The sequence below is a fragment of the Diabrotica virgifera genome, chromosome 3 (genome assembly GCF_917563875.1).
Source record: "Diabrotica virgifera virgifera chromosome 3, PGI_DIABVI_V3a".
Lineage (NCBI taxonomy): Eukaryota > Metazoa > Arthropoda > Insecta > Coleoptera > Chrysomelidae > Diabrotica > Diabrotica virgifera.
The window spans coordinates 166,695,345-166,721,361 of NC_065445.1; the positions used below are offsets into that span (position 1 = coordinate 166,695,345).

General features: G+C 32.0%; 1 protein-coding gene across 1 annotated transcript in view; it reads left to right on the plus strand.

The window, feature by feature from the left end:
• The window catches only part of LOC114329456 (facilitated trehalose transporter Tret1-like), a 120,675-nt gene that overhangs the window by 46,651 nt on the left and 48,007 nt on the right, over window positions 1-26,017 (plus strand). Inside the window, exon 3 of the mRNA XM_028278566.2 lies at window positions 21,965-22,103. Within this exon, the coding sequence (XP_028134367.2) occupies window positions 21,965-22,103 (139 nt within the window). The remainder of the gene's footprint in view (window positions 1-21,964; window positions 22,104-26,017) is intronic.

Below are 26,017 nucleotides of genomic sequence, written 5' to 3' on the forward strand. Positions count from 1 at the left end.
AATGCCAGATGGCGCTAGCCACCTACTATCATCACTTCAGTTGCAATGGGTGGGAAAACCTCTCGATACGAATCAGTTAAAATATAGAGAAGAGTGCCTACGTTCTTTCCGATGAAGGCTCCAATAAGAGCCGAAAATCGCGATTCAAGGGACTGGACTGCACTCCGTATTCTAATTGAAAAGTAAGATTGTTTTGCCTTCGCATTGCAACTGAATAAAAATGGTATACATTTTTATGTTATTCAAATTGTTTATAAGCCAAAAATGACTCTACCTTAGTAAAATGTTTTCGGAATGATAGCAATGACATTTTAATGATTTTTTGATGTATCTTGAAAACATAACTATTCTTCTTTCACTGGGTTTCAACAGAATTGCTATATCGTTATAATTTTCTGAACAATAACATTGCATAAAAAAGCTCTTTGGGATAAACAAATTGAATAACGTTGAGTGGGTTGCATATGTGAGTTCATTTTAAATGAAGTAAAGAAACACAGACTTACTCACAATCATTTAATAATATTTCGACGACCGGTCACAGGACTTCCCACAGAACAGGACAGTTCCCGGGAACAATAGAAACTTGAATATTTATTCCTATTTGTCATTTCCCTTACTTTGACCTCTGCCCATAGCTCAAAACACCTAAGAGCAAAGACCTTCACAATCGTACAAGTGTTTACAATAAGCCTATTTACACCTCAGCTGCATTTACCAACATTCCCACCCTAACGTTGTCTTTCTCATAACTAATACATCTGTCTCTGTTTCACAACACACATCTGCCTTCAAGATCCATTCCAATTCACTGTGTTTTGACCTACGAAGCATGTCCGCTTACCCAGTCCCTCACCTCCCTATCCAATTAGAATAATTTGGACGTTTAAACATGTTATCGATGAACTTACAAAGCATCCCTTGTAACGGCATGTAAGTGGATCAAAATTATATAGTTTTTTAGTTTTTTAGAAAAAAGTTTTTAATAATTTTAAAATTTAACTTAATTCAACAAATAGTCATAAACCGCATGCATCTATGTGCGTATACGTGCTTATGAGTACCTGTTTCTCAGATGTGTGCATACGTATGTATCAGTTTGTTGTTCTGAAATCTCAACAGTTGCATATTTTTCAAAAATTTTTGGGCTTTCTATTTGCATTTTGATACAACCAGACAATGTTCTAACTCTGGCTTTCTTTAATTGTAGCATTTAACTATTTGTAACGCTGACCTGAAGATGATCTGAATAGTGTAGAAATCGAAACCGGTCGTCGAAGTATTATTAAATGATTGTGAGTAAGTCTGTGTTTCTTTACTTCATTTTAAATTGAATAACATTTAATCTAATTGACGAATCGTCTTAAAAATTTTTGTGCATTATATGGACTGTTCGACTCAACTTTTTGTGTTTAATGAAAGTCTTAAGGTCATTTTTGCAAAAGGTATAGCAAATTTTTGAAGTGAAAACTTTTTTAGGGATGTTGTGCGATTTTTGGATAGGGAAAAAAGCATTGAATTGGCGACCGTCATCGCGACGGTCATCGCGACCGTCATCGCGACTGTCATCGCGACCGTCATCGCGATCGTCGTCGCTTATGCTACATATTATGTGTATGTATATATAAATTGTGCAGAGGTATTTAAATTTAAAATAAATGTAAAACCTATTTTAGAATGGGAAAAAGGATTGATTTCGCGACTATCATCGCGACCGTCATCGCTTCGGCGAAATAAATTTTGTACATATATTGTAAAATTTTATGGGAAAATTTTAGAAAATAAGTTTATATCAGAGACCACGAGATCATAGATTTTCATCGCCCTGTATATGACCAAAAATTGTAAATATTATAAGATTAGCTAGTAACCAGTGTTTTCGCGGAAAGTGAAGTCGTTAAGTGATTTGTTAATGGTTCTTTGAACGGATATACAATTATGCGGTAAAAATTAGAAAGTACATTTATTTCGGGTTGGAATCGACAACAGGACATTTGTAAATAATTCGTAGAAGGAGAGACCGCAAACAAATTTATTGAGTTTAGAATATAAGACCTTTTGTTTAGCATTTTGAAACAACGAAAAGTAATTTGGCATCTCCTAGAATTTAACAAAATGGAAAAGTTTTATACAAAATAAATGCGTTCTTAAGAAATGAAAATATGTATGTAGTGGGTAGAGAGGATTTTTGTGATTGGCGAAGAAAGATGGATGGAAGGGACGAGAGTGTTGAGTCTGATTTTGAGGAGAGATAAAGTGGTCACTGTGTAATTAATATCAGGAGGGGACAGTCCAGTTTTTAAAAAGTGACAAGTCGTTGTAAAGTTATCGTGGTAAAACGAAATCGTTGACCGAGTTGAGAAATTAATTTCCTTGTGTCCGAGGAGATTTCTGTGTTCTGATACCCACTGCCGAGTAGCCAGTGGGTATCAATTTACAAAAGATATCGAGCAGAGAGAAAACTGAATAGAGATTTCGAGCGAGTTCCGTGGTTTGTTTGTTGACAAAGCATTTTGGACGAGGGGGACCTTTCGCTACATCCTAGGAGCAAGTGTGAGAGAATCGAAGACTGCGCAATCCAGGAAGAAGAAGTAAAGAAGAAACAAAAAGGTTAGTCAGAATTTTTGTGAAACGGAGAGAGTTTGCTTTATATCCATACCATATTTGTTTATCTTTGTATTGAGTATTTCTATAGCATAATTTAGTCATTCCAAAATTTAAATAAGAGATAAGTATGTAATCAACTCAAAAGGAGGAAAGTAAATTTTAGTATTTTTGTAAGAATAGTCTAACGAAATATTTAAATCTATTTTTTGTTAAAACAAAGGAGATATTAGAATTAAAGCCTAATTTATTAGATGAGAAAAAGTTGCAACAGATTTAAATTTTAGTATAATTTTCAAATCTTATATTTATGGTATATTGGATAAAAATTATTTATAACATTTATATGACATCAAGTGTGTTTAATTTCCCTGTTTTGTCCCTGGATGAAGTAAGCAACTAGAGATACTAGAAGCCACAAAGCTAAGGTAATGCATTAAAATTAAAATAGCTCTGAAAATAAAATTTATTAGAGAATTCAATTTAATTTGATTTTGTTTTACATAAGTAATAATTAGAATAATTAAGTAATTAATCAAAATAGGAATTTGCTGATCAATCTCATAAAAGGAGAGAAATACAGAGCATAGCAAAATGGCGTCCCAACTGGTGAGGCATTAAAGGGTATTTCTGGTTGCAACTTTGAAAGGGAGGACAGGGGAAAACAGTTGATTGAAAATTTATTATTGAGTGTATAGGAATTTGCTTTAGGTACAATTTTTGATAATTTATTTATTTATTTGATATTTGCATTTGATAATTTTTAAAATATTTGACACTTATTACATTGGGTAACAGAGAATTTTCGTATCTGCAACATATAGGGTGTTTTAAAGTTTCCTATTTGGTGGGGATAGTATTTCGTGAAAAGAAATGTATGGAACAAGAAACAAAAGCAAAGAAAATAAAAAACAAGAAGAACATTTGGAAAAAGAAGAACATTTAGATCAAGAAGAACATTTAGAACATGAAGACATTTTAGACACAACAATCATGGCAACAGGAAAACAGGAATTTTCAGAATTGGAAAAATTTTTACGACTTATGCAAATACAATCACAAAAAATGAATGAAGCAAAAAGGATAATAGAAGAAAACCAAAAAGGAACATCAAAGAAAATGAATGAAATAAAAAGGACAATGGATAAAAATCAACAGGATTCGAAACAAGCCATGGAAAGAACATCGAAAAAAATAGATACAATGCAAGAAAATCAGGAGGAAACAAAACAAGCAATAGAAGAAAACAACAGAAATATAGAGAGTATCAAGAAGGAAATGGTTAAAACAATCGAAGAGATTATAGAAAAGAGCGAGAAACAGGAGATAGAGATTAAAGAAATCAAAATCAAAACGAAGGAGATAAAGAATTGCCAGAAAAAGGAACTAGAAAATTTGGAAACCAAGTTGGAAAACGCGATTCAAGAAGATATGGAAGAAGTGGAAAAAAGATCAAAGAAAACGAAAGAAAAATTGAGGAAATCAAAACGCAACAGAATTTCGGAGAAAGAAGAGAAATGGTTGTACATAGTACAGATGACGTGAAAATACGGTTTGGCGGGGATGTAAGAAGATTACACACAGTGCCCTTCATAAATAGCCTAAAAAAGAAAGTACAACACATCGGAAATTTTGAAACAGCTAAAGAAACAATCAAAAACCATCTTAAGTATGAGTCAGGTCTGTGGTTTGACAGCAAAGAAGAAGAATTTGACAGTTGGCAACACTTTGAACAAAATTTTTTAAATTATTTCTGGGGAAAAGTCCAACAATTGGAAATCAACAAGGAATTACAAAATGGGAAATACAATGACAGGCTGGGTATCTCAGAAGAAACATACGCTTTACAAATATACAATAATGCAATACATTTACAATATAATTATTCGTCAGAACAATTAGTCGAACTGATTGCAAGACATTTCGAAGAAACGCTAGAAGGCCATATCACGTTGCAAAATTACAAATACATAGATAGTTTATGTCAATTCCTACAAATAAGAGAATCGCGTCTAAGAGAAAGAAAGTCAAGAAGATCGCAAGAAGATCACAGACCCCGAGAAACACAGGAATACAGAGATAAAAGACAAAATTATAGGAGGCACTATACAAAACGAGACTTTAATCCCAGGAGGGAAAACGACAATAGAGACAACGGAAGAGGAAATTATGAATCAAGAAATCGGCAATGGAATGAGGACAGAAATCGAGAAAACCAGAATAGAAACACCACACGCACAAATCAAGAAAACAGAAATAATGGTAGATAAAATGAACAGGGATATCGAGAAAACCGAAACAGATCCGACAGACCAAGAGAAAATAGAAGAGAGGTAAATAATACCCAGATAGAAGAATATGAAGAAGAGAGACATTACGAGAAAATATAAACAACGAGGAGCAACCGGCCGGCGTTTTTCCACGAAGGCGCTCACTAGAAACAAAGAACCAAACAGGAATTTTTTGTCACCCGAAGGAATTTATAAAACTGACAGGAAACAATGATAAAAGAAAGGGAATAAATTTAAAATTTTTGGATGCTTTTATCAACAAGAAAACAATTGAAATTATGATCGACACTGGATCGGAAATAACACTGGTCAACAGAAAATTAATACAAAAGTTAATTTAACAAATTTAATATTTACAAAATACCTAGGGTGAACTTAGTGGGCGCAAATAAACGAACATTGGCAACAATAAATGAAGGCATGCGAATAAAGGTACGATTGGGTAGGAGATTCTATGCACTACAATGTGTGATAATGCCAAATATGTCGCATGACATTATAGTAGGAGTCGACGATTTGACAGAAAAATACGTAGTAATTGATCTCAAAAATGACAAGATGAACCTCACAAAGGAAAATGAAGAAGAACAAGAATGTTTGAAAAATGACAAGGAACATGATAAACAGAAAATGGACGAATCAGATAAAGAACAAACAGTGCAGATGAATTTGGCAACGAAACAAGGACAAAGCAAAAACCAGAAAAGGTGGCAGAATAAGACAAAAGAAAACAAAACCTGGGACTCCTCAAAAGAAGAATTGAGCCCAGAAGAAAAAGAAAAATTGAAAGTGACAAAAGAAAATGAAACCTGGGATTCCTCAAAAGAACAGTTGAGCCCAGAAGAAGAAGAAAAATTGAAAGTAACAAAAGAAAATGAGACATGGATTTTCTCAAAAGAAGAGATGGACCAGGAAAAAGAAGAAGAAATAAGATTAACAAAGGAAAACGAAAAGAGTACAATTGAAACAGTGTTATGCGAAGAAGAAGTATGTGAAAACGAGGATGCAGAATAAACGATAAACATGTGTAAGGAGTTAGAAGGAAAAGAGAAGAAGATGCGTTTGAATTTAACCCTTAGTTGCCGGATTATAAAAATAATACAAAATTTTAAAATTTTTTGATGAAATATGTTCAAAAATACATTCAAAAAGAAGTATAATTTTTTTCAAAATTTTTCAAAACCTTTTACGCAAAAAAATAGATGCGGTACTTTAAAGTACCGTCAGGCTGTGTAGAGTAATTTAGTGTAGGTAGTATGTTATTAGGTGACTAATGATAAATACGGAGATTTTTATCAATTTATTTGTAAAAAATATATCAACATTCAACATCGTTATATATATTGAAACAGGGCTTCTTCTCATTAGAACACAGATACACTTTGCAGGTAGAACATGTTGAATGAGGTCGCGATTGAACACCTTGGCTGCTGCATACCTCACATCTACCTCTTTGGGCACCATATTTTATCCAGTGGGGGCCTGTATTTGAAAGGCATACATCGGATGGGACTGAATAATATGTTCCTCTTCTTCTTCTTTCAGGGTACACATCACTATTCGGTCTTCGTCTTTGTGATGGAGTTTGCTGAAGTTTGTGAGCCATCAGGCCCGTAGCAACTCCTCTTCGAAAATCTAAAAAAAAAATGGTTTTCTCGTATGTCGCAGAATATTATATAAGCATTAACGAATGCTATATCTATTAATCCCCAAAATAGCCTATGCCACCACTTCTTATTGCGTCTGTCTAGTCCATAAGCAGTGCTCAAACGAGCAGCATGGTCAACACACCCCATGAATTTATTGTAATCTTTTACAATCATGGGAGCAACAATATCAGCCTTAGCACCATCTTTTTGGGTCCTTTGAACAGTTATTTCCTCACAACCGTGGTAATTACTAGCGAAGTGAACAACTTTATTGTCCTTCCATTTCCACACTCCAATATCCATCGACGAAATCCTGTAATCAAAATCTCCGCGCTTCATGGATTTATCAGCTGTCAAGTTCTTAGGAAGAAACTTTTTATTCGGTCTAATTGTTCCACATGCTAAAGTTTGCTCACTTTTTAACTTCTCTAACAAGGGTATGGAGGTAAAATAATTATCGAAATAAATCATTCTTTGCTTTCCCCATTTTTCTTCAGTAAGATACAGAACTACACGGGCTCCTAGTCCAAAGTCCTTATACTTTTCTTCAACTATGCTGTGTTTTCCCTGGTAAATTTTATAATATATCCATATTGATCGGAAAGACACCATAATTTGTAGCCTAATGTACTTGAAGGTTCTGGTACAGCATTGTTAGAATTAATTAATGCCTCATCATCATTATCTGATTCTTCCTCAGTTTGGAAATTTAGGTCATCCGGTATATCATCAAACAAGAAATTGTCAACAATATTTAATAATCCCGCATCACTTTTTTGGTTTTGCTAGTCCAGTCTATTTTCTTTTCATCTAAAAAAAGAAACGGGTTAGAATATAATAAGAAACGATAGTCGCGAAACAAATTTATGTCCAGTAATAAATTACTTCCAAATGCCTGAGGGTACTTTTAAGTCCGCAGCCAAAAGTATCAGTTTTCTCAAACACCAGTAATTATTTATCAAAAGTAAATACTTACGCTTGCACTCAAATGTTTATCTACAATATTATAATCAGTTATACCGAAATACGTTGATAATTTTCAATTTATTGGCATATGTGTTACAGATGACATATCACAACAAAATAGTTAGGTAATGCACTAATATCGTTATTGTTTTAGCGCTAAAACAATGTTGCCGGTTGATTGAAATTAACTTATATTATTCTCTATAAGGTACTTTAAAGTACCTATAGGAAAATCAAGGTAAATATAAAGATGTGTTTTATACATATTTTTAAATAAGTGGTACTTTAAAGTACCGTCCGTCAACTAAGGGTTAAGAGACAATAAAAATTTAATAAATGAAGAATATAGAACGGCCCAAGATTATGAACACCATTCGAGGTAAAAAACCTAGGAAACTGTCGATCGAAAACGTACCTGATCCCGTATGAGTATCGACAACAGGTGAAAGGGGAGATTGATAAAATATTGGAAGATCAAATCGTAGAGAGATGTGACTCACCGTATGTCAATATAATCGTGATAGTAGAAACTAGCTATGTTTTGAGACATGTTGATTCAAAAAAGATCAGAGGAATTTATAATATTCACGATGTGTATAAGTATCATAATGGTAGGGGAGCCCAAGCGGGGACTTTTGCAGTTACTCGAGCGCGTCAGATTAGTATATGGGGAGAAACCTGGTACCCTGCAGATGTACCTCTACCATATATTGGCTCTTAACAGAGGGGAGTTCGTTAAGTAAAGACCGAAAAAAAAAATCTATCCTTAAATAAACTCGAAATTGTCAGATTAAGATAAGGCAAGTTAAGTACAAAATCTGACGATTTGAGCCGGGCGTAAGTAAATGGGTGACTCCCAAAGTTTCACAAGAAAAATCTGAAAATTTCGCGAAATGAATGACAGATCGAAAAACTAAAAAATATGTGCCCAATATTTTTTAAAAATCTATCGAGTGATACCAAACACGACTTTCCACGGAGAGGGGTGGGGGTAAATTTATTATTTTAAATACGAATCCCGCGATATTTCGCGAAATGAACATCAGATCGAAAAACTGTGAAATACACTTATTCGATATTTTTGAAAAATCTATCGAATGGCACCAAACACGATCCCCCATGGATGTGGGGTGGGGGGTTACTTTAAAATCTTAAATAGGAGCCCTCATTTTTTATTGCAGATTTGGATTCCTTACGTAAAAATAAATCTTTTATTCGAAACATTTTTTCGAATTATGGATATAGGGCGTTATAATCGGAAAAACCATGGTTGGAAATGGAAAATTAAATTAAAAAATGGCAAGCGCCAACTAAAATGGAAAACTTTACTTAACTTTTTTTGGTTTTAGGACCTACTCTTCACAACCAAATAGGTCCCCAAAGCGCTCGAGTGACTGCACATTAAGCATACTTTGCTCCCCTACCAAGTAAAGGAAGGAAGGACACATAATAAAAAGTTAAGGTAGGGAATAGGTAATAAGTTAGGAAAATTAAATAGGAATACCGGAAAGTTGTTTTGCCTCGAGAAAATCAGTTGCAGATGCAAATCATTTTATCGAATCCAAAATGCGGGGATTAGTTGTAAAATTTTATAGGAAAATTTTAGAAAATAAATTTATATCAGAGACCACGAGATCATAGATTTTCATCGTCCTATATATGACCAAAAATTGTAAATATTATAAGATTAGCTAGTAACCAGTGTTTTCGCGGAAAGTGATGTAGTTAAGTGATTTGTTAATGGTTCTTTCTTTCTAATTCTTAGAAGAAGAGACCGCAAATAAATTTATTGAGTTTAGAATATAAGACCTTTTGTTTAGAATTTTGAAACAACGAAAAGTAATTTGGTATCTCCTAGAATTTAACAAAATGGAAAAGTTTAATACAAAATAAATGGGTTCTTAAGAAATGAAAATAGGTATGTAGTGGGTAGAGAAGATTTTTGTGATTGGCGGAGAAAGATGGATGGAAGGGATGAGAGTGTTGAGTCTGATTTTGAGAAGAGAAAAAATGGTCACTGTGTAATTAATATCTGGAGAGGACAGTTCAGTTTTAAAAAGTGAGAAGTCGGTATAAAGTGTTGAAATTGGCCTTTGCGAGTAGATCGTGGTGAAACGAAATCGTTGACCGAGTTGAGAAGTTAATTTTCCTTGTGTCCGAGAAGATTCCTGTGTTCTACCTAGAACGAGTAGCCGGTGGGTATCAATTTGCACAAGATATCGAGCAGAGAGAAAACTGAATAGAGATTTCGAGCGAGTCCCGTTGTTTGTTTGTTGGCGAAGCAGTTTGGACGAGAGGGACCTGTCGCTACATCCTAGGAGCAAGTGTGAGAGAATCTAAGGCTGCGCAATCCAGGAAGAAGAAGTAAAGAAGGAACAAAAAGGTTAGTCAGACTTTTTGTGAAATGTAGATAGTTCGTTTTATATCCACACCATATTTGTTTATTTTTGTACTGAGCATTTCTATAGCATAATTTAGTTATTTTAGTATTTTTGAAAGAGTCTAACGAATTATTTAAATAAAATTTTTGTTAAAACAAACGAGATATCAGAATTAAAGCTTAATTTATTAGATGAGAACAAGTTGCAACAGAATTAAATTTTAGTATAATTTTTAAATCTTATATTTATGGTATATTGGATAAATAAAAAATATTTATAACATTTATAGGACATCGAGTGTGTTTAATTTCCCTGTTTTGTCCCTGGATGAAGTAAGTAACTAGAGATACTAGAAGCCACAAACCTAAGGTAATGCATTAAAATTAAAATAGACCTGAAAATAAAATTTATTAGAGAATTCGATTTAATTTGGTTTTGTTTTACAAAAGTAATAATTAGAATAATTAAGTAATTAATCAAAATAAGAATTTGTTGATCAATCTCATAAAAAGAGAGAAATACACAGCATACCAATATAGGTATATTATGTGTATGTATATATAAATTGTATAAAAGTATTTAAATTTAAAATAAATCTAAAACCTATTTTAGGATAGGAAAAAGGATTTATTTCGCGACCGTCATCGCGACCGTCATCTCTTCGGCGAAATAAATTTTGAACGTATCTATATTATGTGTATGTTTACATAAATTGTATAAAAGTATTTAAATTTAAAATAAATGTAAAATCTATTGTGGGATGGGGAAAAAAGATTGATTTCACGACCGTCATCGCTGCGACAAAATAAATTTTGTATGTATATTATTATAATGTATGTATAATATTACTAAAATTATTGCAGTGAAAACTTCTTTAGAGACGTTGTGCACTTTTTAGATGGGGGAAAAGTATTGAATTAGCGACCGTCATCGCTTCGGCGAAATACATTTTTGAAGTGATAAGTTTTTTAGGGAGGTTGTGCACTTTTTAGACGGGGAAAAAGTATAAATTAGCGACCGTCACTGGTTCGACGAACTAAATTTTTGAAGTGAAAACTTTTTTAGGGATGTTGTGCACGTTTTAGATGGGGAAAATATTGAATTAGCGACCGTCATCGCGACCGCCATTGCTTCGACGAAATAATGTTTTGAAGTGAAAACTCTTTCAGAGACGTTTTGCCCTTTTTAGATGGGGAAAAGTATTGAATTAGCGACCGTCATTGCTTCTGCGAAATAAATTTTTAAAGTAAAAATTTCTGTAGAAACGTCATCGCGACCGTCATGACTTCGACGAAATAATGTTTTGAAGTGAAAACTTCTTTAGGGACGTTGTGCACTTTTTATATGGGGAAAAAGTATTGAATTAGCGACCGTCATCCCGACCGTCATTGCTTCGACGAAATAAATTTTTGAAGTGAAAACTCCTTTAGGGACGTTGTGCACTTTTTAGATGGGGAAAAAGTATTGAATTAGCGACCGTCATCGCGACCGTCATTGCTTCGACGAAATACATTTTTGAAGTAAACACTTCTTTAACGACGTTGTGCAATTTTTAGATTGGGAATTGAATTAGCGACAGTCATCACTTTGGCGAAATAAATATTTGAAGTGAAAAGTACTTTAGGGAAGTTGGGAACTTTTTGGATGGGGAAGAAGTATTGAATTAGCGACCGTTATTGCTTCGACGAAATAAATTTGTAAAGTGAAAACTTATTTATATATTTATTAGGGATGTTTTGGCAATTTTTCGATGGGAGAAAAGTATTAAATTAGCGACCGTCATTGCTTCGACGAAGTAACTTTTTGAAGTGAAAACTTCTTTAGGGACGTTGTGCCCTTTTTAGATGGAGAAAAATATTGAATTATCGACCGTCATCGCGACCGTCATTGCTTCAACGAAATAAATTTTTGAAGCGAAAACTTTTTAAGTGAAGTTATACACTTTTTAGATGGGGAAAAAGTGTTAAATTAGCGACCATCATCGCTTGTGCACTTTTTGGATGGGGAAGAAGTATTGAATTAGCGACCGTTATTACTTCGACGAAATAAATTTTTGAAGTGAAAACTTCTTTACGGACGTTGTGTACTTTTTAGATGGGTAAAAAGTATTAAATTAGCGACCGTCATTGTTTGGCGAATAAATTTTTAAAGTGAAAACTTTTTAGGGAAGTTGTGCACTTTTTAGATAGGAAAAAAGTGTTGAGTTTTCTACCGTCATCACTTTGCCGAACTAAATTTCGTACGTATTGTAGAGTAAGGGAAAAAATCTCCTTACTGTATAATATAATATGTATCAAAAGATGTATATAATTTTAAATAATTTCAGTTGTTACAAAAGATATTGTTTCTAAATATGCAAACAAAACGAAGGTTGATTAATGCAGTTTTGTTTGTGTAACCTCGTAGAGACGCACGTATAGTTTTACTTTTCAAAGTCCAAATTATAAGAAGATATAAATAGCCCACAGAGGGATTGATAGATTATTATTATAGTATTGTTATTATTCAGATCGTTACTACGCTAGTGAGCCATCCTGCGAGAAGGGTGTCCTAAAGGACCACCCCGCGAAACAACATCTTAGTAACCTTATGTTGATTGATGTTGTAAATCCTGAATAAAGTTATAAAGTTAGAGTCAGTGTTTCAACTCGACATTTCTACCCTGCAAGATTATCCTGGCAATCTAGCAACGTAACAATACCAACATAACAGTATATATATTATGTGTATGTATACATAAATAGCATAGAACGTACGAAACGCTTATATAATATAGGTATAGCACTTCTTTTTGGATGGGGAAAGCATTGAGCTCGTAATTTATATACTATAAGAAGTTTTCACTTCTGTCGGCTCTCCCATGAGTGCTTTAAATTTTTTTTTATTAATAGGTATATAAAACTATAATAGATATTTAAATATGTTTCCTTGTATACGAACGCCAGGATATGCAAAAAAATGAGTGGGTCACGAAGGATAACCACAAAAATAACCGGGCCATGGAAAAATTAGTTTGGGAAATGCTGCTGTAGTTTGTTTTTGGTGATAGCATACCATTATTTTAAGTTGGAATGATCGATTGGTTAAGCAATTATGCAGTGTCCCCCGATATTTAAATTATGTAGTTTCTTAACTATTAGGTGTTTCCAAGTGGTATCATAAGCTCCCTTGATATCAAAAAATATAGCGACGCATTTTTGATTGGCAGCAAAATCTTCAAGTACGTAATTTTCTAATGTTAAAATATAGTCTATTGTTGATCGATTTCTACGGAAACCACTTTGATTTGGAATGATTAGGTTTCGATTCTCAAGAGTCCATAAAAGCCATTTATTTAAAAATTGTTTCTTTAATTTACCCATAGCACATGTCAAAGATATTGGTCTATATGAATTTGGATTACTTTTTGGATTGTTTGTTGTTCAAATTGGTATAATAATAGATTCTGACCAATTTGGTGGAAATTTATGTTGAGTCCAGATTAAATTACATAACTTTAGTAAGTGCTGATTAGCGTTTGAAGGTAAATATTTTATAAATTTTGCCGGAATATCATCAGGTCCCGCTGCGGAATCTTTAAATGAGTTATGAGCTTCGTTGTATTCTTCCATTAAAAAAGGAGAGTTTATAGGACTTTTATCTATCTCGTCGAAGTTAATTAGATTACGTTCTTCATGTTGCTTAAGTGTGATGGTTATACTGGGTTATACTCGGTATTACTAGAGACTATTACACTTATAAACACAGGTTTATAAGTGTTAGCCATTTCTTCTGCGATTTCGTTGTCGGAGGCAATAACCTTATCTTGATTATTTAGTGAGTTGATTTTTAAATTCAAACTTTTTCCCGATATTCGTTTTATATTCTTCCATATTTCATTCATAGAAATAGAGCTGTTTATTTTAGAAACATAATCAACCAAGGATAGACGTTTATCTGTCTTCATTGTAAATCTACTTATGGCTCGAGTTCTCTTATATTCTAGTTAGTTTTCAAGTGATTTATTTCTTTTGTATTTATTAAAGGCAGTTTTACTTTCTCTAATGACCTTTTTACAAGACTCGTGCCACCATGGAACTGGTGTTGAATGTTTCGTTGGAACTGTTTTACCGATTGAGTTTTCAGCTGCCTTAATAATCATTTTGGTCAAGTTGTCTAGTATAGAAATTCTTCGACATTAATTATTATTGTTGTCGAGTACTTGTTTATATACGATTCTATCTGTTCGGCGAAATGCTTCCAATCGGCTTTATCTTTTTCCATTTGGGAGAGAAATGGGTTGGGTGGTTATGTTGATTGTTTTCTATAATTAATGGATAATGGTCAATGTTGTATGTGTTCTGCATTGTGTAATATAATTGGGACCAAAAATACATTAACATCACACTATTTAATACATGGCGACCCTGGCAGGATCGCCATGTATTAAATCGTGTGTTGTTACTGCCTTCTGGTTCTAATTAATTAAAAAGACTAAACACGTCTTACTATACATTATATTTTATTCACTGGTATCCGATATCTAAACAATAACATTAATGATTCATAGCGCCTTACTACATACTAACTTCTAATAATTATTTGTATATCTATATCCATACTGATTGCTCAGCGTGTTTTTATACCTATCTGAACCATAACAAATATAGTTCAAGTTCACTCGTAATAAACATGTGATACAAACTATAAGCTATTGTTTTTATGTATGTTCAGTACCCTAAAGGTTAATAACATCATATTTAAATTATGATTTATACAGAGGGTTCATAATATACCACATCTCTGCCGTTTTTAAAAAAGAAAGTCCTAAGAAGAGAAGAAGAATATCTGACGGTATATTCCTCTTTCCCTTTTACAAAATGTTTATGGTTACCTAATACTATTTTCAAAAATTAAATTTCCTAACTATGCTAACTAACTGTAATATGGTACGTTTCAGATCAATCGATTTTTCCCTAAACATGTATATTCTTTTTCCTATTTTACACAAAAGTTCATATTTTCCCTATACTAAACTGGTATTTTATAACCTATTACTAGTTCACGTACTTTCACGTCGTGTCTTTTCGTCCTTTTTTTTCCGTTCACTAATTCACTTCATTAAAACAGTGTCCACAGTGAATGAAATTGATCCTAACTTTTAAATAGTCTTTTAGTGCCTATAAGCCGTAACTAATCTAATTGTAATAAAATCTCGACTTTAATACTTCCTAAGCTAAGCTAAATATTACCTAAACCTCTATTAAATGGTATATAAAAAAAAAGAATTTAACGTTACTTTGCTATTTCATCTTATTATTTCAGTCTAATTTTGATTTATTTATATACACCTTACTAACTTTAGAATAATGTACCTATAATAGAAATATATCTCATTTTAAAACAGGGAGATGTAATATAATTGGGACCAAAAATACATTAACATCACACTATTTAATACAATTGGATACCAAGACAAATGTGGGTAAAGATCACTGTCACATATTGTTAGATCAGCTTGGGTAGCTTCTCCAGCTCTTATATTAAAATCTAGTCGGGCTTCTGTCATTTAAGAGGGACAAGTTAAGATGATTTATAATTTCTTCAATTATTACGGCACCCCGTTGGTATTTATATGCTGATCCCCTGATGTGATTATATGCGTTTAGGTCACCCAAAATTATTCGAGGAGTAGGGATTTGTTTAAAACGATCCTCTAGTTCGTGTCTGGATATTACTGCTCCAGGAGGTAGATATAATATATTGAAAAAGTTTTATATTAATTTTCCTAATAACGGTGACAGCAACGGCCTCTAAGTTACTATTTAGAGGTATTCTTATCGAGTCATATGAATTATTAATTAAAATTGATACACCGCCACTAGCAATGTTTTGGTTAAGTTTTTTTTTATTATGACAAACACAGTTTTTTAAGTTTATATGTTGATTTGGTTTAAAATTGGTCTCTTGTAAACATACAAGATCTGGATTTTGTTCTGAAAAAATAATCTGTAGCATAGGTAAATTATTGAAATAGCCATTTTTATTCCACTGTATTAATTTATTTAACTCCATTTTAATTAATTAAATTTATTTCTTGATTCGTTTGTGAGGAGTCACTTTCTGTATCGGATACTAGGTCCTGTCGGATTTGCATCTGTATGTGTTTTAGAAGAATTTCCCTTAATTTGGTATTACGGGATTTTGTAGATCTGTCTTGAGTATAGGGGATATAATATTTTGCTTCATATCGATGAGAGCTGTAAAGTTGTCTGTATAATTTTCAACGGTGATTAGTGGATCTGGTGAATTATTTGTTTTCGAATAAGTCTGTTATCCCAACATAGCTTAGAATAAATGGTGGTGACTGTTGGTTTATGAATGCTTCTAGAGATTTTCCTTTATTTTGGTCTTTCTTTTTCTTATGATTAAGTGCTATTTCTGCTGGATTGGTAAACTTCAGTTTATTAGTGGTATCATTAGGAGGCGGGGAAGGACTTAAGGCATCGTCAATCGTTCTTTTTGAACTGTTTTGTGAATACTCAATTTTCATATGTAAGGTAGTTGATTCGCTCTCAGTTTCTTTGGGGTTCAGTTTATTATTTGTAGTTGAGGTAGCGGATTGAATTGAAGTAGGTGCTGGTGTGACGGTTGATATTTCTGGAGGAGTAAATATTGGAATTTTTTCTGCTGTGGTTGGAGCAATAAGATTTGGGTTTGGATTGACAGGTGCTGGTGTACTGGTTGATATTTGTGGAGGAGTAAATGTTGCGATTTTTTCTGCTATGTTTGGAGCGATAGGATTTTGGTTTGGATTGATAGGGTTTTTGCAGTTAGTTGCCATATGACCATTTTGTTTACAGTTGCAACATGTTAGGTTGCCACTTGACAAGAAGATTCTGTATGAAATATTATCGTAGTTGATTACAAACGATTCTGGAATTGTGAGATCTATTGGCTGATAAAAATTTTATTTCTAAAGCTCAGTATATGACTAAATTCAGGTAACGGTGCACAAATTTTTAAAAAGGACATTGTAGATTGAATAACAAGTCCCATGGATTCAAGTTATATAATTAATACATCATGAGGAATTGTTGGGCAAACATTAGAGAGAATATTTCTTTCGGAGGGAGTTAGATACCGCCGAGCTTGTATAATCTGATTATTAACTTCAGTGTTGCCGCTATTTATATTCATAAATTTTTCCACGATATTCTCAGATGACAAATACAAACATATTCTATTGTTTGATATTCTAGAGCAGAATAGTATATTTTTTTGGATGGATGATTTTTCCCAGAGGGAGTAGGTCATCTTGTATTTCGCATCTTCATTGGAATTATCAATTAGAACCTGGCGTTTTGAGGGATATTTTTGTTGAGTAAGTGCGGTAGAGTAACTTCTTGGTGTAGAATTATCCATTTGAGAATTGGCTGGTAAATTAATTTCATCGTTTTGTGAGATCTTCGTCGATTTTTAAACATTTATAAGTACAGACCTGTCCGCCGCTAGGAAAAAAGTCGAGTGAACACACAGGTCGATGTTAACTAAATGTTTTTGTTTAACGTCAAGCAGATTTGGATATGAATATTTAAAATAATGTTAAATACTAATTAGATGTTTTCGGTGGAAATTACAGTAAAACTGTACTTACAAATTTGGAAAGTTGAGATTCAGTTGATCACTAATAACTTCATTAAAATTGGTTAAATTTTGAAAACTTATTCTCACTTAATTGGAACTAGTTTGTAGAGCCAAAATAAACACACCGTTCCGATATACAATCAGGATCGGCCTCCCTTACGTGTTTTAAAACTTTTTTCGTTAGTTTATATTTATGTTAAAGTAAAAAGTTCTACTCACAGATTTTGCCGCTAATTGTTTATTAATTGTTTAAACAATAAAAATTGTTTTGCGTAAATTATTTTAAAAATATCGTTGAATTTATAATTTTACTTTGATCAAATAGGTTTCTATTTTGTTTTTAATTATGCTGAATCCAAATATTGCATTACAATTTGAAAATTCTTATACAGATGCTCTTATACAGTACGTCTGCGTAGCTAGGAACCATATGGGAATTTTTTTTTATCAATTTTACGAAAAAAGTTATGCTTCATAAAATGCTCTACATAATCTAAAATCTAAAACTCAACGATCAGATATAAAATTTTATCAATTTTATACGAGGTATGTCAAAAATATGAACTTCGTTAAAGAGTAAAGTTCCTTTATATTCCAGAATATCAAACATTTTTGTTATGAAAATTGTTTGGAATTAAAAACTATGTTCTAATATACAATTTTATCCTTCTAACTGAATTTTTTTTTTCAATTTTCTCTCAAATTAAGGATACCCTTCATCATTTTATTACAATTATGGTAACTATTTTATTATCAATTTTACGAAAAAAAGTTATTCCTCATAAAATGGTCTACTTGTTCCATAGTCTAAGATACAATCATCAGATATCAAACTTTTCCAATTTTATACGAGGTATGTAAAAAAATATGAATTTCGCTTAACAGTAAGTACCTTTATAGTTCACAATATTTCAAATAGAACATTTCAACATTGAAACATAGTATTTAATTCATTGAAATTCATATTTTTTACTTACCTCGTATAAAATTAATTAAATTTGATATCTAATTACTGAATCTTAAATTTTATACGATGTAGAGTATTTTATAAAGAATAACATTTTTCGTAAAACTGATAATAAAAAAGTTATCAATTGGTTCCAAGTTACGCAAACACTGTATAAGAGCTAAAAAAAATTTTTGTTGAACATTTATTATTGTTGAAGCTTATTATTAAATATATTTTAGGTAAGTTTTATAGAAGAAAATTTTGATAAATTTGTTTAAAAACATTTTTTTAGCTGGTAATTTTCGGTTTTTGTATTACATTTTTTTACCTTTCTTTTTACCACATCTAAAGTAAAATAATTTGGTACATTTTAAGGATTACATCCTAAGTTTAAAAAAAAACACCTATAAAATTGTCATAAATCTGTTCAAACTTGAGTAATAACACCTTAAAATGGTAGTAATTGTAAAAAAGTACGAAGTTTTCAAAAATTAAATTTTTTGAGACATCTTATCATTTGAATTAAATTCTTGAGATATTTTTTTAATGAACCATCATTAGTAAGATCTCTAAAATTTAAGTTTTACAAATTTAAGAGTGTTATAGGTAAAATTGTATTAAGTACCTATTAAAAATAATTTTTAAACAAAATTCCCGTAAGTCTCATTTTTCGCCCAACCGTACTTATGCCCATACATTTTAGTTCTTTTTAATATAACCATAAGATAGCCTCATTGTTCTCCTTTCATGTCCAATTTGTAAAACTTTAGTTTATCCTTTAGTTAAAGAATTATATTAAAACAAGTCAACCATGCACTTCGCCGAACGCTAGTTTACAGTGTGCCAATGTTTGTGAGAAGGGTGACTTTAGCGTTATAAATAAAAAATTATAGAAGCTATAGATTTAATTTTAGAAACATCCTTACATAAGGTTTAGTCTGGTATACTATAATATAGTAATGGTACACCCATTCCAGAGCATTATCTCCTCCATTTCTTCAGTGCTATATGCAGTTATATTTAGAAGATTGTTTGGAGATAGGCTACAGACTTGCTTTAGTTTCTTTATTGGACCCCCCGAGAATCTACCCTAATATTCTCGAATAACTGGTTGTTAACCTTTATGTTTGGTCGTTGTATAATTCTTGTATTGCTTTTACAAATGTAATACTAATAGATGAATTTCCAGTACTTGCCATACAAAAATTTATTAACAAATTAACATACTTTTGTGCGCTTAATGAAATAATAGTTTCTTGTTTGTATTCTCTATTATAGGTATTTTTTATCTTTGGCGATCTGTCTCAAGAAAGAAATGGTCAAATTACATTGTAAAGGCTAGAACTACATAAACGCCCAGATAAAGGAAGAGATATGCTACAAAGATTATATTGGAAAACACATATTGACCAGGCGCAGATCGACAAACAATTTTCAACACCAAAATGAAAAAGACACTTGACAAATAAAATATAATTTACATATGCTAAATAATGAAAACAGAGAATGGGTTCCAGTTACATATTATATAGAAAACCCTAGAACAAACATAAATATCCGACCAATCAAGCACGGAAATCTGGAACAACTTCAATGGGGTTTTGAAATTAGCAGCAAAAATACATTGACAATATCCTGAACCCAAGAGAGAAACGATTTGTTCGACCAAGGATGCAAAAAATAACAGATTAGAAGAACGAGGTATTTAGGATCATGCAACAACGAAGAACTCGGATAATCACAGATAGGTACAAAGCTTAAGGATAGAGGAGAAACGGATACACCGAAAAAAGAAACAAGAAGCAGCCAACGACATAATAGAATGGCTCGAAAAGCATCTGAGTCAAAAAGAAACAAGAAATTTATATCACCAAATAAACATTATTAGAAAAGAACTAAAGCCAAAACTCAACATTTGTACTGGAGTACAGTATAGTAACACAATAAAACTGGAGTACCGAAAGGATAAATTTGTGGAACCCCCTTGGTAGAAGAAGTAAAAATTAGTAAAAAATAAAATTTAATCTATAAAATTGTTTTTTCTTTATATTATTTTCTATATACAGTGCTAGTCAAAAGTCCGTACACCTCCTCGTATCTTTTCAACGGTTATACCTATAATAGTGAAATTTGAATGGAGGAAATAAACGGACGTAAGTTTCTTAACTAGTTATGACAGGTGACGTAATTATGGCAGATGACTTTACAGCGCCACTGTGACAGATAATTTTAAATGGGACCTTATAGCAAGTGATACCTCGTTTGAAAGCTATTGAAAATACCTATTCAGTCATACTAATTTTGTTTGAGTTTAAGCTAATTTTAATGAATAAATGAAATAAATATAAAATTGTAGTTTCGCATTTAATTAATAAACATTCAAAATTTCGCATATGATTACTTGTCAGAAAGGTTGACGTTGACGTAAAAACTACTAGAGAATTGAAAAACCTAAACTTTTTTGACAAAAAAACCATAGGTGGACATTTGAATTTTTATTAATTAAATGCGAAACTACAATAATATATTTATTTAATTTAATCACCAAAATCAAAATAAACTAGAACCCAAAAAAATTAATATGACTGAATAGGTATTTTGAATACCTTTCAAACGAGGTATCACTTGCCATAAATTCCCATTTAAAATTATCGGTTACAGTGGCTCTGTAACGTCATCTGTCACTATTACGTCACCTCTCATGACTATTTAAGAAGCTTACGTCCATTTATTTCCTCCCTCAAAATTTCACTATTATAGATATGACCGTTCAAAAGATACGAGGGGGGGTACGGACTTTTGACTAGGACTGTATATTTATCTATAAAGATAAAAACTAGAAATTCTCAGGTAGCGAGAGAAGATTGCCAATATTATAATATTAACCAGGAGAACCATATATTAAAAGGAGAACCAGCTATAATGCAATAATTACAGTGAACAACCTTTCCTAAATACAGCATACACAATATTGTCAAACATCTTGCATCAGAGTTTGAAGCCTTATACCGAAGCGTTTTAGAAGAATTTCAGGCAGGTTTTAGAAATGAACGATCAACTATTAACCAGATTATACTACGGCAGATTTTCGAAAAACCACAAGAGGTAAATATAGATATATACCATCCTTTTGTCGGCTTTAAAGGGGCATATGACAGTGTCAAAAGATTAAGTCTTTACAAGGGTAAGAATGAGTTATAAGTTTCAATGAAACTCGTATGCATGATAAATGTGACGATTGCCAACATGCTATCGGCAGTAAAACTTTTGGGCTGTAGCACCGTGATGATGAAAGAAGATAAGACTTGTGAAAATATTAACAATTTTTTTTTCATAAATTAGCATTTGGTGAAACTTTGGCAATTTTTATTCTTTGCGAGAGATACAAAGCTATTTTAAAGCTAGTTATTCCTAAATCTATTTTAATATAGATATGAAGAGTTTAATCTGATTTCCTTAATTCTTTATACTGTATCTAATTTTGTTGTAAATTTTTAGGTCTTTTTGGCAATAGGCCCACTACTTCTGACAGTATCTTCTGGAATGACTTTTGGATATTCCGCCATATTAATTCCTCAACTACAAGTTGCTGAAAATAATACTATATCGATTGATAGAGGTCAAGCATCTTGGATAGGTAATTATATACTAAACGGTCTAATATAGCTACAGTCGGAAAAATGAAAGAATACCCATGAACGAACATATAAAACACGCTGTATTTTCCTGTCACAGTGTCACAAAGAAAATTGTCCAGTGCAAGTACATGTAACAATAATTATTACATGTACGTGCGCTGGCCAATTTTTTGTGTGACACGGTGACAGGAAAATACAGTGTGTTTTATATGTTCGTTCATGGGTATTCTTTCATTTTTCCTACTGTACCCTATTATAATATAGCTATTACTAATACAGAATATAGTTATATAATAAAAAAGAAAAGCCAAAAAATGACAACATATGGTTAGCAACATTGTATGTCAGAGGAACCTTTTATGAAGGTGCGTTAAAAGAACTAGTCAATGAAGCAAGGAAGTACAAAATCTATTAAGTGCTCTGTAAGAGATAAAGGCATTATGAAATACCCAAAATAAAAGATATGGTGCTCTTTAAAAAATTGAAAGCTTGGAACTGGTTTTTAAGTAGCTAAATATATCAATGACAAAGTGACAGCTTTTAATCATGTCTCTGATAGGATGTGTTCAATATGAATAAACAGTAATAAAAGGAACTGGAATAGGTAAAATCAATATTCATGCACCGCCAGAAGACAAGGACGATACCTAAACGTGATGTGATATGTAATGGGTAATTGTAATGCTTAAGTAGGGAAATCACCTCTGTATACTGATAATACTGAAAACAGATATACAAAGGTACGTGGGTCTCCCAGATGGAAGGACGGTGAATCGGATAGATCATATGTTATGATCTAAAGTAAATGCATGAATAAGATATAAAAGGTAAGAACTATGAGAGGAGCTGAAATATTTGCGGACCATTACCTCGTTAAAGTCACATATGGGAGAAAGTAGGAAGAAAAAGAGGAAACAAACAATAAAACGAAGAGGAAGTACAATATTGAACAATTCAAGGAAGTAGAAGTAGAAAATAAATATAAGAAAGAATATATCAACTAACAGTGCAAGTACCGGAAAATGAAATAATGCCAACGGATTGCTATGATGCCCATATATGCCCGCTGCATAAAAAGAAGACAAACTGAAGTGTGACAACTATATAGACTGTATACAAAACTTGGCAAGAATATTAAGAAACATACTAAATAGCTATACGGAAAAAATCCTACATGAGTATCAGACCAGCTTTAGAAAGGACATATCGCCGGTCCGGAATAAAAATGACGTAACTGCAAATTTTGTCAATTCCTGTTTATTGCGTAATTAACTTTTAAAGTACTGTATACAGCCCAGTAAGCACAAGTACGTACATAAGACAAACTAAGTACGTACTGATGGGATATAAAATATGTACAATATACGTACATAATAACGTACTTAATACGTACATAAGACGTCCATTTTTTAAATTATGGTACATACCTAGTACGTACTGAAGGTACGTACCTAATACGTACTGAAGGTACGTACCTAGTACGTACTGAAGGTATGTACCTAGTAGGTACATATTGAAGGTATGTACGTAGTACATACTATACAGTGATGAGGGCACTAATAACCGGCAAAATAACGAAAAAGATGGAAAACATAGTGAGATAAAAACAGATGAACCTAGTGGTGTTAAATTTAGCGCTAGTAACTTGTAGATTGACATTATATTAATTGTTTCCCACCTTTAGACGTATCGAACGATTTTGAGAAATGCCACTGTCACAGTGACAGTTTTAGTTGACATACTCCTCTGATACGTCTAAAGGTGGGAAACAATCAATATAATATCAATTTATATGTTACTATCGCTAAATTTAACAACTATACTAGTTTTATTTCTTTTTATCTCACAATTTAATATGTTTTCCATCTTTTGCGCTATTTTGCCGGTTATTAGTGCGCTCATCACTGTATATACATATTATGTACATACTATACACACTTATGATGATTTATGTAAATATAAGTGAATATATCTTTATTATTTTAAAAAAAATAGATTCAATTTTTATTCTGATTCCTTTTCCTTGAAAGTTTTTAAGCGATCCCCGGCTCTACTCAACCATCGTCCAATTTCTTGCTCCGTCACCTTCGTATCACTACATTTTTGACTTTTTATTGCCGCTTCTATAAAGAAAGAATATCAAAAATTATAAAACTGGATACTTTTGATAAAGAATATATTATCACAACCATCATCAACTGAAGCATTAATTAACCCATGGAAATACACCCATATAAATAAATAATACTGCTAAATGTATGTCTGCTTTGTGTGTCTAGGAAAATCAATTCGTTTTTGCAACTGCTCTAAATATTTAGAAATTTAGAAGTGGGTTGTTTTTTACAATAATTTAGAAAATCTGTTTTAAGACTGATGTCCCTCTAGTACCCTTAAATGGTTTATTTTAAGCCCAATAAATTATAGTTAAATGTATAGTACATATCTTTGTTACTACTCTGGGCTAATTAGCAAAATTCATGGAAAAGTTATTTACCAGCAATTTTATTGCTGGAATCGAATTATAAGTTCCTATATATTAATAATATAGGTATGCAAAGTCCGCAGATAGTGTGCTATTTTTTTTATAAACCAAATGGCGCCGACAAATCGTATTTTTTTCAATTATTGCTCTATAACTCCGAAGATTTTAACTTTACAACAAAAACACCCAAATAAAAATTCACCGCAATTAAATTCTGCATAGAGATAGGTTTTTCACGATTTGCTCTGACGAAAATTTTCCTCGGAAAATGCGGGTTTTCCTAACAAAAACTCTAATTTTCAAATAAAGTTTTCGGTAAGTAATTATTAATCAATAATTAAATAACTTAGTGACATCAAAGCTTTCTTGGTATAGATTGTAATTCCAGAAGCTGGTGAAAATTAAACGAATATTTTAGCAGTTCAATTGTTAATTAACAATTTACGATCGCAATAATAACCAAAATAATCATGATACGCTGATCAAACTTATAAAGATTATAAAGATGAGATGCTTATTTAATATTTTATCGACAAAATATAAATTTGTCTTTTTTTTGCATAATCTTTAAATTTTGAAAAAAAAATAGTTATAATACGCTGGTCTAATTAGTAAAGTACAAAGAAAGGTTATTTACCAGCAATTTTATTGCTGGAATCGAATTATAAGATCCTATGTATTATTAATATAGGTATGCAAAGTCCGCAGATAGTGTGCTACTTCTTTCATAAACAAAATGGCGCCGACAAATCGTATTTTTTTTCAATTATTGCTCTATAACTCCGAAGATTTTAACTTTACACCAAAAACACTCAAATAAAAATCCACCCCAATTTAATTCTACATAGAAGCATGTTTCTTCCGATTTGCTCCGACGAAAATTTTCCTCGGAAAATGTGGGTTTTCCCAACAAAATCTCGAATTTTCAAATAAATTTTTTGGGCCAGCAATTATTTATCAATAATTATGTAGCTTGGTGAAATAAAAGCTTTCTTGGTGTAGATTATAAATTCAGAAGCCGGTGAAAATGAAACGAATATTTTAGCAACAATTCAATTGTTAATTAATAATTTACAGTCGTAATAACAACCAAAATAATCATGAGACATTAATCAAACTTAGAAAGATTATAAAGGTGTGATGCCTATTTAATATTTTGTTGACAAAATATAAATTTTTCTTTTTTTGCATAATCTTTAAATAATTAAAAAATAGATTGTGGAGAGATTCAAGTATAATCCTGAAAGAAACAGATAGTAAAAAGAGAAAAATCAAAGAAGCGGCTCTAATTATGCTAAACGAAACCAATTGTGTCGCAAATTCCTCGGTGGAATGCAGTAGGATGTGGATACCCATACTGAAAGAGGAAGACAATAGAAAGAAAATACCACAATTAGTAAGTCAATAGTCGAGTTAGTACATATTTTATAT